We start from the raw sequence: 13,415 nt of genomic DNA, 5'->3' as shown, positions 1-13,415 counted from the left end.
ACAGGCTCCTTTACCAAGATCATGTCTTGTGCTAAATATGGTCTAAATTGGTATTGCATCAAGACCCCATCTTAGTCACCTTGGAGACTCTTTAGTGATTACAGTACCCAGGCCAAAATCACTTACATAGCATCAATAAACAGAAATTAAAAAAGGAATTCATATTCTTGAACCTTTTAATTGCTTACCTTAATATCCAGCACTGCGATTTCCTGCTGGTTGGTTGTTGAAAGCAGGAAGTTGTTCATTTGACTCTTCAAAGGATCATCAACCTCTACATCAATGTCATAACAAGCAGTTTTCTTCTGATCATTAGGATCGACACTGTAGTCAACCAACAATGAGAGCTTCATTACCATATTTGCTCACTAATACTGGTTTTGTATTATTGTACTCAGTCACTAACACAGCTTCTATATTACTGCATCTTGTCACATAGATCATATAATCATATAGATGCTAATACCTACTCCTTACTGGACCATCTTTAAGATAGAACTGTATAATATCCAGCTTCTATTACTGTACCTAATTATTAAATGGAGATTTTTATTATTGTACCCAGTTGCTAACACTCTTACTGCACACAATTACATACAACTCCATATTACAACACACAGACATTAGTACAGGCTATAAATGAATGCTTTCCCAGTTTGTGATACCATAGGAACCTCATTATTGAATTTCTACTTGTCATCCCATTGCAGTACATACTACCATGGGTATGTAACCAAATCAGTTGTTTGATGTGATTCTGCACAATTTATTGGAGCAGCTGTATCATTTTTAAGGAGAATTGTACATATCAGGGCACAGTTAGTTGGGTGAGAACTACTTTTCAGTTTCAGCAACCTGAAAAACTTGCCAGTAATTCCCGTCACTGATACTTTAGCACATTTATCCCAACCTCTCAGTACCCTGGGCCATTCAGTTATATTCTCCCATCCTTCTTTGACTGTTTGGCATGACTATCAATCTTTTATGGACCCTTTGAAAAATTAAATCCCTCCATCTGTGACCCTTCACTGTTTTCTTATCATCTTTGCAAGTGCCACTGATCCTTATGTGTGGCAGCTCTGAATTGCTGCTAGCAACTAGCTTTCCTTAATACTGAAAAGGTGCATTTTTATATCAGGCTAATGATCAAGTAGTCAGTGGTTTAATGAGAATAAAGTTAAAACAAAGCCGTCAAGTGCTGCGTGACCTTTAAAATATTGTCCAGCATTGATCTAAATTTTCAACTAATTACATAATTGATGAAACAAATATTCGGCCTGACCCTTACTGTGCGAGTCGGGACACCAACACCCCTTCTCTTACCTAATCATGTGATTGATAATGATGGGATCTGGATGCTGCAGGAGGCCAGCCAACTTTATTGGAATTTCAGAGAATTTCATTCGCATGCAGTTAAAGATCTAAGAAAACAGACTCACTGTTAACAGAGGAGACACAGCAAAAGAAAACTATAACTGCGAGCTGGGTTATATGCTGGGGGCGGGCTCCCTGCAGGTCAGCGTAAATGTTAGGGGTCAGCTTGCCTCTGCTTAGCTGGTTCGCCGGGCTGTAATTCTTTGGGCGATGGCCCTTTAATTAGCATGAGGCGGGACTTCGTCCGTCTACAGGAGGACATCCCCCCTCATAGAGCCGCCGGCCAATTGGAGACCAGCTGGTCTGCACACGCTCACCAATGCCAAGCAGGGGTGTGGCCACTGCTGGTACTGCAGGTCGGCCAAGGAGGTGGCATTCAGCGATGGACTCGGAACCTTTTCCCCTTTGGTAGTAGGTTTATTCACAGGATGCAGCATTTCACAAAATTGTCTCCTAACTAGTAAACCAGTGTTCTAGCTAACTCTCTTTAAAGCCTATCAATTAATACAATTTAACTAATTAACTAACAGCCCCTTAAAGGGTACTGTAACAAAAACAACATTTTAAGATAAGGGCTCCTCCGGGATCTGTCGCTTACTTCCATCAATGAAGTTCCCTCAGCAAGAATCATACTCCTAGGCCAATGAGAGGGCAGCCCTAACTCTCTTTACACTCTTTTAAAACAAAAAAAAAATAAGCTAATTAACTAATTGATAGTCCATTAAAGCGGCACTGTAACAAAAGGACAAAACTTTAAAGGAAACTTTACAAATCAAATCAAAATGTTGTTTCTGGGGCTGGTGATGCGCTCCAATCCCTGCAGCTCCCACCAGTCACGGAAGGACCGGTGGACACCGTGTGCTCTCTCTCCAGAGACACCCAGGCGCAAACGTAGCTGTGGAGGAGGGGCAGACAGTCGGGCCAAACGATGGGCTTGGATATTCAGGTACATCCTGGACCTTGCTGTGGCCAGGCTGACAGGCTCCTATATAGGGGAGGAGGATGGGGGGGGTGGTGGGGACATGTTAGACAGGGCTGAGGGGGTGGGGAGGAAAGATGGATATGGAAAGGAAAAACTGGAGCGGGGCCTCTGGTTGGCACAGGGGGCCTGGGAAGGTGGTACCCCTCCACCCTTTCACTGACCTGTATCCTGTCTGCTGGGCTACATGTTGGGCATAGGCATCTCCTGCCACCCATTAAATCAGAGCGGCGGCAGGATGGGGCCCTTAATTGTCCACTTAAGGGCTTCAATTGAGCCATGGCAGGTGACCCACCTGACGCCTCCCCTGCCGCCCGTAAAATCATGGCTGGATGACTGGACCAGCAGCTGGCATGCTGCCAATGGCACGTCACCCAAATTTATGGGTTCATCCATCTGTTTTCCCATCTGCAGGCGATCTGTAAAATTCAGCCCTGCACATGCCTCTTAAGGCAGTTCTCAGCTTTATTGACAACTAAGCTACTGAGGCATTGGTATTTATTACTGAGTTGGGATTCTGTAATGAAGGGTTCAAATGGAGTCCCCTAATAAAATTGTGTTTAAGTGGTTAGGTTTCATATGGACAGATCCAATTATGTTGGTTTTCAAAATAACCTAATGCCGCATAAAACATCTACTGAATTAAGTATTAGTTGGATTTGCGCAAGAACATTAACACATGGATTAGAAGGGACAGTCAGACGTTTAGACAAATTCAGCTATTGTGCAGGTAATAACACACGGAGACTCAGTAGAGGGGTTATGTCAACCTGGTTCATTCATGGCACTAGAAGAGGCCTAGATTAAGTTGTACGCACTCTGGCTACAGTTGAAGTGAGACTCTCTGAGAACTCTCTGAGTGTGAAAGGAGCACGAGGAAAATAAGAGGGAAATGCAGCCTCATTGATAAAAACATTTCTGAGGTACTTTATTATGTAGTGGTGCCTTTATCTTCATGCCATAATACCTGCAGGAATGTCCAAGCATTTGGCGTTGTGAACTACACGGAACTGTGTGTGTCTATGGAGGGATGGGTTGGGGTTGGCAGAAGGGATGCATATAGCAGTTAAATTCATCAGTCTGCTTACATCTCAAGATGCTGATTCTAACAGATCTTGGTGTTCTGATTGAGGATTTATCCATCAATGGCGTAGTCTTTTCCAAGCCTCCAGGCTCACAAAGCAGAATAGGTCTGATCACCTTAACTTTGAGGGCCAGACTGTTAGAGCTCAGAGCTTCATAAAAGCATACAAGATGGGAGGAGGCCATTCAGCCCACTGTGTCTGTGCTGGCTCTTTGAACGATCTATGAAATTGGTCCCACTCCACTGCCGCTTTCTCCATAGCCCTGAAAATATTTCCTTCAGGCGGCCTTAATGTAACAGGTTAGGCACATTTTCTTTAGACAGATTCTGGAGAAGGATTGGACTTTAGCATATATACACAGGGACAGATGCATGCTGTTATTGTAACAGTAACTTGTGAAAAACGAATGATTGGGTTAATGCTATGGAATATTCTGAGCTTCTGACTGCTTTTGTTTTTGTTTCTCCTTCACATTTCAGGTTGTTTTAGACTATGCATTGACTGCTCCCTGAAGGTGGGCAAAGTCCTTCCAAGCTTCTGTCCACATCACCTGAGTTATCTTGAAGATTTGAAACAGCAATTTTTCATTTTATTTCCCTCCTGGGGGAATTCTCCTGTGCTCTCAGCAGCTCTCTCCTGAGTGCTGAGATGAGGAACTCACTGTTCAGCAATCGTGGGTTACACTTTTGCGTATATATTGCAATTAAGAACTCTGGCTCTCCATTGGGGTGGAGTGTTTCTTACCTGCTTGAAGTAGCGATTGCAGTTGATGTATTCCTTTTCATGGCTGTCCTGCAGTTTGTTCCTTTTTATGTACAACCACAGCGCCTGCATGATATTAGCGCGGGTCTGAGTGTGGACACCCAGCAAACGGGCCAACCTGGCATCCAGTTTATACTGTGGGGGCTAAAGCGGGAGAGTGGCTTACTTGTGATCACAGGCTGCACATTTAACTCAGTCTCATACAGTTTTATCATTCATACTTCCTGTCTGTTGTAGCAGGGAAATCACATGAAATAAAACTGCCACCACGTAGACAAGGCTGTCACTGCAAACCCAGAACAATGAGATCCCCTTGCCAGCAAACACAATATATGTTCTACACTACAACAGCTGAGGTGGGTGAACTACAAGCGTAACATGATCTAATGGTTCTGTTCATTGCATGAATGGCTGGAATGTTGTTCTCATAGTCAGCGATGCGATTGGATTTCATTAATTATCCTGTAGCTTTGTAACCCAACAGTATTTTTCTCATCCCCCAAACTAAAGTGACTAAGTTAGTGCTCCACCTATGTTTCCTGGTTTTGAGAACCAATCCTGTAGCAATGGCACTCCATTCTGCAGCTCTCTTACCCATTTGGAGTGAACCATTTACTTTTTATGAACGTTGGCTATTTCGAGCTTATTACAAATTACGGAACTTTAAGATACTTTCCAATCAATACCAGTGCAGGTACTTGCTGTTAATGGCTTGTTAATTACATTGTTAGGGTTTGCTAATATCATTGTTAAGGTTAGGAGGAACAGCTGATGGCTATTAGTTTTCTTTGAGCACATATAAATAGGGGATAGCTGGGACACTGGGTGGAAGAGGAGGAGAACTGTGAGATTGAACAAGTCAATAAACTCCCTTGATAAAGGGAAGCTCTGTATCTTGGTTTCAGTTCACCAGTCTATTAGCCATTGTAAGTCCCATTTTTTCTGTTAAATTGGGTATGGTACTGTACTGGTTACATTACTAGGTTAGTAATCGAGAGCATATGAGCTCAAACTCTACCACATTGAGAATTTGAACTGAGTATTAATAATCAGGAAATAACAAGCTGGTATAAGTATAAAGTGGCCATGAAATTGCTGGATTGTCATGAAAGTCCATCTGGATCACTAATGTCATTAAGGGAAGGAAAACTGCCATCCTTATCCAGTCTGGACTATATGTGACTCTAGTGCCTCTTAACTGTTCTCTGAAGTGACATAGCAAGTCACTCAATTGTATCAAACCACTTCCGAGTATGGAGTTGAGGGAGTAGCTTCACCATATGGACTGTAGTGGTTGAAGAAAAAGGCCCACAACCACGTCCTCAGAGCAAACAGGGAGGGCTAGTAAATGCAGCCTAGCCAGCAATGCCCACATCCCAAAAATGAAACCTAAGAAACAACTGCATAAGAAACCAAAGACCTTAGCATATACAGCCTAAAGCAGGTTTTTATTTGTTTCGCTGTTAACAGTTCCAGTGAATAAGAAATTCCTACCTGGTGATCCAGCATCAATAGCAGGGTACATTTCACATTCATGTCTCCTGGTCTCTTCACCTGAAAGCCGTCTGTCTCCTGGGTAGTGGGCATTCTATGCCACTGTAATCCACAGAGTTACACGCCAGTTACAAGTCACGTAACAAAATGCCAGTCATGTCGAAGAACTTCAACCCCTACCATTTTTTTTCTCCTGTAACTATTTACACCCAAGTGGGCAGTGATCATCTCTCAAGCCTCTGTTATTGCCGCCTGTGGGACATACACCAATGGCACCTCTGATTTTCTTCCAGCCAGTCCAATTAATGTGGTCAGTGGCTGGGGAGGAATTTAGTCAAAGCGTAGTGAACTGCATTTCATAATCCTGCAACAATTTATATAGTGTAGTATAAAATTGTATTAACAAAGAAAAAGATGCTGAGGCACTTCATAGAGGCTTAAGGAAAGAAATAGACACTAAGCCAAGGAATGAGAAATTCGAACGGGTGAACAAAAAGGAAGAGAGAGAGAAATGAAGGGAAGAAAGAATTTAGGGAAAGAATTTCAGGATGCAGGGTCGAGTTGGCTGATGGCCCAGCTGTCAATGGTGGGACAAAGGGAGGGTGATGCACAAAATGTCACCTTTGAAAATGTGTGTTTATGGAGCAAATGAGGGGCGAGGCCAAGAAAGGGTTTGAACACAAATTCAGGAAAATTAAATCTGAGGCACTGGAGGCTTGGTCCACACAGCACAATCTATTTCAGCTGAACGCTTGAATCATGTTTTAATGGTGCCCTTTTACTTGGGTAATAACATTGAGGGCAATGCTATGCATTAGGAGTTCTCCTTGTGTGAAGTTAAGATTGAATTCACTCCACTAAAGGAGTAGCATGGATTGGAAACATCACCTTGAGGTTATGTCCATTAATGGTTGCAGCGCTGGTGTTACTTGATAATCTTTTTCATTTCCCCCTCTGTATATCTACACTGAGGTCTGTATCTACACATGATGCTTGACAGTCCAAATCCTCTCACTGAGCAAACATAAGTTAACCGTACTAAAAACTGCAGGGTTGCTGTTATAATCCCTTTTACAGTTTGGAATATAATGTAGATCAACAAATATTAACAAAGGGAATATTTTTGCACAGCCTGGGGCTGCCAGCCCTTTTGTGCAGTATTAATTTTGCTAAGAAACATTTGATTCCTCTGAGGAAAAAAGCAGGGAGGCAGTCGCAAAAACACACAGTGTTTCTCACTTCCCACAATAGGAACAGATGGGAGTCACTAACACACACGTAGTAGCAGCTGTCAAACATATTTACACTTGACACGGAGAGATCAGATTAGCTTTATACAAAATAAAACAAATGGGGTGAAAGCCAACAAACAAGGGACTTTACGAAATATGTCACAATGACTGATGTTTAAGACATGCATATGGAAAATGTACAGATAAGTGAGTGACTGAGGAGCAGTGAAGGAGTAGCAGTTGCATTATGTCTGCCTCCTGCAGTATAACTGGTTTATCTGGCTGCGTCATGATATCATGTTTACTGTGTTGATTGTTGTGATACATCTCTCTGTGTGTTATGCGTTTAACCTGGATGTTAAAGCAGTAAATTTAAGTTTGCAGCGGCCTGTTTCTACACAAATATCATTGTTTTTTGACAGTGAAACTTTTCTAATTAACCATATTAGTGCTTCATGTGAAAGGTGAGGGTGGGGGAGGGGTCTGGTGTGGCGAGGTGGGGGAGGGGATAGCACAATGGCCCTGTCTTGTTATTGAACTCAATTGTTGCCAAGCAGCCAATCTTACCTCCACCAAGTGATTGTCCGGTCCGTATAGATCTTTGTCCAATTCAATAACCAAACTCTTGAAAAAGGATGAGAATTTCCTTTTGACTTTTCCAGGCTTTGAGAAGAGAAAGGGCAGAGTCAGCATGTTTCGGTTGTCTGGTTAAAAACGTTGCTTATAAAAAGGGCACATTGCCAAAGCAGGTTGTAACTTGCTGCTAAACTTCAACCAGGCCTACTCGCCAGCCTGCTGCCAAGGGGTTTTGGGTGGCTCAATGGTTCATTTTCTCTATCTTGCTTAGATTGTGCGGCATTGCCTTGATCTGCCAGCACAACCAAGATAAGGAATTCTCTGCATCAAATTGTAATTACCATGCCCTTACAGCTTTATAGCATCGGTACATTGTATCTGTATAGGCCTGCTCCACTGTGTTATTTCTATTCGGAGAGATTTTATACAAACCAAATTTGGCCTTTTCTTTCAAACATGTACACATGTTCCATTTTCACCTGGCTCTACAAAATATAGAAGTTGCAATTTATAAATTTATTAAAATAAACCCTACGCTTTATTGTAAGGAACACATATCTGATTGCTTCGTTTTGAGGTTCTGCTAATTGCCAGTTTCAGTCTTACAATTTATAATTTCATCATAATCTCTCAAATGGACTGAAGTTTTATAAGCCTCTGCTGGACAGTCAAAACCCTCACTGTGATCCAGTGCCAAGTATTCACTAACCTCTCTGTGACCTACTGCTAGTGTTAGTTATGCTTTTTATAAAAAAAAATGTAAATCTGTAGTGTTCTCTTAAAAGAGTTCTATTGTACAAGACCCTCTAATAACTTCATTGTCAGGAACCCATTCAAAAATACACTGCATCAGTGGGTCAAATTTGCATCTGGGTGCGGAGGTGTATTTCAGTGTGCAAGCCACAAATTTGACTGGGAAGAAATCCGAATTTCCTCCCCATCCCCGAACCTGCACCATTTTCCTCTGGCCTTTTTTGCAAATCGGAAATACCTAGTTTGCAAAACCCACCCTGCTGAGGTCGGGCTCCCCATTTTAAATGGGGACGAAAATCAGACTTCCTCCCGCACACCATATTCAATGACTTGGACGAGGGGACCGAATATATGGTAGCTAATTTTGCTTGTGACACCAAGAGAAGTAGGAAAGTAAGTTATCAAAAGGAGGTAGAGGGTCTGCAAAGGGATACGGACAGGTTAAGTGAGTGGGCAAAATTTGACAGATGGAGTATAATGTGGGAAAATATGAATTTGTTCATTTTGGCAGGAAGAATAGAAAAGCAGTATATTATTTAAGTGGAGAGAAATTGCAGAACTCGGTGGTACAGAGGGATCTGGGTGTCCTGGTACATGAATCACTTAGTCTGCAAGTACAGCAAGGGAGGCAAATGAAATGTTGGAGTTTATTGCAAGGGGAGTGGAATATAAAGGTAGGGAAGTTTTACTGCAGCTGTACAGGGCATTGGTGAGACCACATCTGGAGTACTGTGTACAGCTTTGATTGCCTGATTTGAAAGAAAGATATAATTGCATTATAAGCAGTTAAGTGAAGTTCACTCGACTCATTCCTGGGATGAGGGGCTTATCTTATGAAGAAAGGTTGAACAGGTTGGGCCTTTACCCATTGGAGTTTAGAAGAATGTGAGATGATCTTATTGAAACATACAAGATCCTGAGGGACTCGATAGGGTGGAGGATGTTTCCTCTTGTGGGGGAGACTAGAGCGAGAGAACATAGTTTAAGAAGAAGCGGTATTCCTTTTAAGACAGAAATGAGGAGAATTTTTGTTCTCTTAAGGGGTCATTAGTAAGTGGACTTTTCTTCCCCAGAGAGCAGTGGAGGCTGGGTCATTGAATTTATTCAAGGCTGAGTTGGATAGATTCTTGATTGACAATGGAGTCAATGGTTATGGGGGGCAGACAGGAAAGTGGAGTTGAGACTATAGTCAAATCAGCCAGATCTTATTGAATGGCAGAGCAGGCTCGAAAGGTCAAATGGCCTACTCCTGTTCCTAAGCCCTATGTTGCTAAGGTGGAGCTGGGTTTTGGAAGCCCATTAAAAGCACACTAGGTTCAAGAGTTCATGAAGAAAAGGGAAAACCTGCTGAGGAGTCTGGAACATTCTGAAAGGTAAGTGTAAAGTGTTTTCGCACCTTCAAATGTCCGTATTAGGTGCTGTATTATAATGTAGATGTATTTTTAATAGAGTGATTCATCATAGGACATCAATTTGCTATCCTTTAAAGGTAAGTTGACCCTTACGTTGACCAGCCTTGTGTATTTGTTCACATGCATTACAGTGTTTTTCCAATGGAGGAAGCACGACATTGCAGTGAAAAGTGTTACAAAATGTCTGGTGTGATCCTCTTTTCTACTGTGATTTAAATGGCTCTGGCTGATAAGTAAAAAAATGGTTTTGACACTTGGAAAAAAATCGTAACACTTGAAAAAAGTTTAACCACCTGCTCACTTACATTGAATGACAGGCACTCTGCTTTGAAATTGAAATGAGCAGCTCCCAATCTTTTCCCAGAAGCAGTCTATTATTTAGTAGCATGGGGGGTATGGGAACATAGAGGTGACATGGGTGATCTGAGGGGCCATGGGGCATGGAATCGACATGGGCAATCTGGGGGGGATATGGGATGGCCTGGGGGAGGGGTGGATAAGGGGGTGATGGGTGATATTTAGGGGCCTTTAAACACTGTTTGGAGCTGGTATAGTGTGTTGAAGGCTGGTTATGACCAGCCCACCTCCATACCCTCACTCCTCACGCACTGCAGCACTGCTTGCAAAATGCACTGTGAACCGACACCCATATGAAAAGACAAACATGGTGTGTGAAGTCACACATAGGCTGGGTGTGCCGCAAAAGCGCACAGGTCAAGTTTTCCTGAGCCCAGAAGAAGCTTCGGCCCTCGGTATTTATTAAAAGCAAGCACATTGGTATGTCATCGTGATTGCACTCGCACTGCCACAATCTTCACTATTAATACATTTAAAATCATCATATGGTACAGGTACCGGGTGCAGGACAGACTAAATCCCACCTACATCATCAAGTAGTTTTCCTTCCACCCGAAGCTCCCATGATGCAACTGTTTCCCCTTCATCACCCTCGGGCTTGGCTGGACTGAAGGTGTTGGAGATGTAGATCCTTAGTTTGCGCTTTTGCTGAAATAAAGAAAACAAGAGTGTTTCAGAAACTTACCAACGTGGGCCATCTGCAAATAATATCAGGCCATCTGTTCATCTTCCAAGCTGTGTGTAGTCTTTGTGAGATTAAATATTTTCAGGTTGACAACCTTTCATCAGAACTGGGAAAAGTCTGAGATGTAGCTGATTTCAAACAGAGAAAGAGAGGAGGGAATAACAAAAGGGTAAGGTCTGTGATAAGGTGGAATCCGGGAGAGATTCAATGACAGGAAGTGATGATGATGGTAAGGGAATGGTAATGGGACAAGAAACAAAAGATGTATCCAAGAGGAGGTGTAAATGGGAATTGCAGAATCATTACCAGCAGCTGCTTTCCGGAAAAAAAATGGCAAAGTGGTTTGACCTGAAATTGTTGAGCTCAACGTTGAGACTGAAAGGTTGTGAAGTGCCCAATCGAGAGATGAGGTACTGTTCCTCAAGTTTATGTTCAGCTTCACTGGAACAATGTAGGAAACCGGGAACAAAGAGGTGAGAGTGGCAGTTGGGCGGAGGATTAAAATGATGCAAGACCAGGAGCTCAAGGTCACGATGTAGCCTAAACATAGTCACCCAATCTGGGTAAGCTCTCCCCTACGTAGAGGACACCACATTGTGAGCAGCAAGCAGAGTATAGTAAACTGAAAGAAGTACAAGTAAATCATTGTTGCACCTTGAAGTTGTGTTTTGAGCCTATGGACAATGGGAAGGGAGGAGTTAAGAGGGCAGATGTGACATCTCCTGTGCTTGGACAGGAAGCTGTTGTGGGAAGGGCAGCTGCAACTGGGGGTGAGTAAGGACTGGGCCAGGGTGTCGTGGAGGGAATAGGAGAGTGGTCCCTTCAAAATGTTGAAAAGGGAGCGGAAGATGTGCTTGCTGGTGGCATCACACTGCAAGCGGTGGAAATGGTGGTGGGGGCGGGGGCCCCCATCAGTTGAATGTGAGGCTAATGGAGGACAAGGGGAACCACATGTTGGTTCTGGGAGAGATGGAAATGTGGTGATAGCCAAAGTACAGGGTATGGGGCAGACACAGCTGAGGGCCCTGTCAACCAGTGGAGTGGGAGCTTTAATTGAGGGAAAAGGAAGATATACTGGAAGTGCTGATATGGAAGGTGGCATCATCACAACAGATGTGATGAAGAAACTGGGAGAATGGAATAGAGTATGTCAGGAAGTGGGTAGGAGGACGTATAGTTCAGGTAGCTATGGGAGTCAGGTGACTTATAGTGGATATTGGTCAACTCAAACTATGAAAGGCCAACTCAACTATGCATCCTTATCCTCAAGTTAGGAACGTTAGACCACCTGCTGCAATTCAGTGTCTTCTGGTCAGGACAGCAGGATGCTTTTGGCCAAGTACTTGTCCATGGCTGCACCTGGGCCATTCTGTGATTACCTGACATTTGCCTTTCCTCCAACTGAGGTGGAACACTGCACGTCATGAATTCAGCAGATCTACAGACCTGACCATTTAAATAATGGGTAGAAGCATGGGGGAGCTATGGAACTCAAAGGTGACCAAATCCAGGTGGAAGGGAGTCCAGTCTTGAACTTTCAACCTGTGGTTGGCAACAAAAGACCTCCTCAACCAGGGGCACAAGGTTGGTACATTTGTGGGTTTTATTTACTGGAAACTTCTTAATCTGGCAGGAAGTTTCAACACCACCAGTGAAACAGCTAATACAAAGATCATTTTGTTAATGTTTTGATTACATGGCCTTTTGTTTTGACTTATTATGTTCAACGCTGTTGAATAAATAGTTGTGAGACATTGCTGATGCATGATGAAGGAGTATGAGCAAGCTAAAATGACAGGAAAGAACGCCTATTAAAGCCTGATAGAACAATGGATTACAATCCCAAAAATGTAACTGAATTGAGCTTTTTGAGGAGCTGTACCATTAATGGTTTCTTCATAGACTCTTGAATCTCCAGCCGTTTCCTCATGATAGTCTGATCCAGTTTGCGTTCAAAGGCCAAGAGGTCCATGTACGCTTGGGATTCAGGAACAAGTTCTCGGATCTGAAAATTAAAAGCCAACAACATATCAAGGCTGCTTTGGACTGAAACAAGAGCAACTGTACAATAACTAGTTTCCTTCTGACATTGCCTATGAGATGTTTGGTTTAATTGTTGTTTTCTGCTGTGTTGTCACTGATTACAGTAAGGTATAATACCGAACGTGTGAATATTTTCCACTATGAAATTTCAAGAACATCCAGGGATACATTTCTAGACCTTGTCCTGTCAAACTTATTTGGAGAGAATACTTTGGACTATATACCAGAGAGAAATACTGATGCTACCAGGTGAGGGGTTCAAACACATTGGCCTGAATTTTATGTTCGTCGGGTGGTAGCGATCAGTGAGCCTGGAAGCAGACGCGAAATGCGTTTCTGTCCGCAATCGGCTCCCAAACGCAAGTTCACGCTGAGAAATGCTCAGCGCTGCCGGGGGGTGAGGGGAGGGGAGTTTGCGGGAAGAGGGCAGGCACTGAGAGAAGGGAGGGCATGGGTTTGAGCTCCCTGAAGGCTGACGGCTGCTATGGAGTTGCCTCAGGGAGCCTCAGTAATTTAAAATTGGAATGAGCTCAATAAACTGCTGCAAACCGTGACAATACTGTAAATGCAAGCACCTGGCAGCAGACTACATAGCAGATCATCCCTCAAATGTCTTCTTTTATTTTATTTAACCCCGGACATTTCATCCCGTTCTGGGTGGAG

The 13,415-nt window shown here is 43.1% G+C and overlaps 1 protein-coding gene across 3 annotated transcripts in view; it reads right to left on the bottom strand.

The window, feature by feature from the left end:
- Positions 1–13,415, bottom strand: part of LOC144667957 (SWI/SNF-related matrix-associated actin-dependent regulator of chromatin subfamily D member 2-like) — a 57,084-nt gene that overhangs the window by 28,299 nt on the left and 15,370 nt on the right. For 2 of the 3 annotated variants that reach the window (XM_078529606.1, XM_078529604.1), the window contains exons 4-10: positions 12,592–12,714; positions 10,553–10,672; positions 7,494–7,589; positions 5,695–5,796; positions 4,183–4,344; positions 1,324–1,421; positions 189–324 (exon numbers count right to left, since the gene is read on the bottom strand). In XM_078529606.1, coding sequence (XP_078385732.1) covers positions 189–324; positions 1,324–1,421; positions 4,183–4,344; positions 5,695–5,796; positions 7,494–7,589; positions 10,553–10,672; positions 12,592–12,714 — 837 coding nt within the window. The remainder of the gene's footprint in view (positions 1–188; positions 325–1,323; positions 1,422–4,182; positions 4,345–5,694; positions 5,797–7,493; positions 7,590–10,552; positions 10,673–12,591; positions 12,715–13,415) is intronic. The other variant, XM_078529605.1, reaches the window with a different exon arrangement.

This window comes from Cetorhinus maximus, chromosome 25, assembly GCF_964194155.1.
Source record: "Cetorhinus maximus chromosome 25, sCetMax3.hap1.1, whole genome shotgun sequence".
In the NCBI taxonomy this organism is placed as follows: domain Eukaryota; kingdom Metazoa; phylum Chordata; class Chondrichthyes; order Lamniformes; family Cetorhinidae; genus Cetorhinus; species Cetorhinus maximus.
The sequence above is the reverse complement of the archived record's forward strand: the minus strand, read 5'-3'. Positions and strand labels throughout refer to the sequence as shown.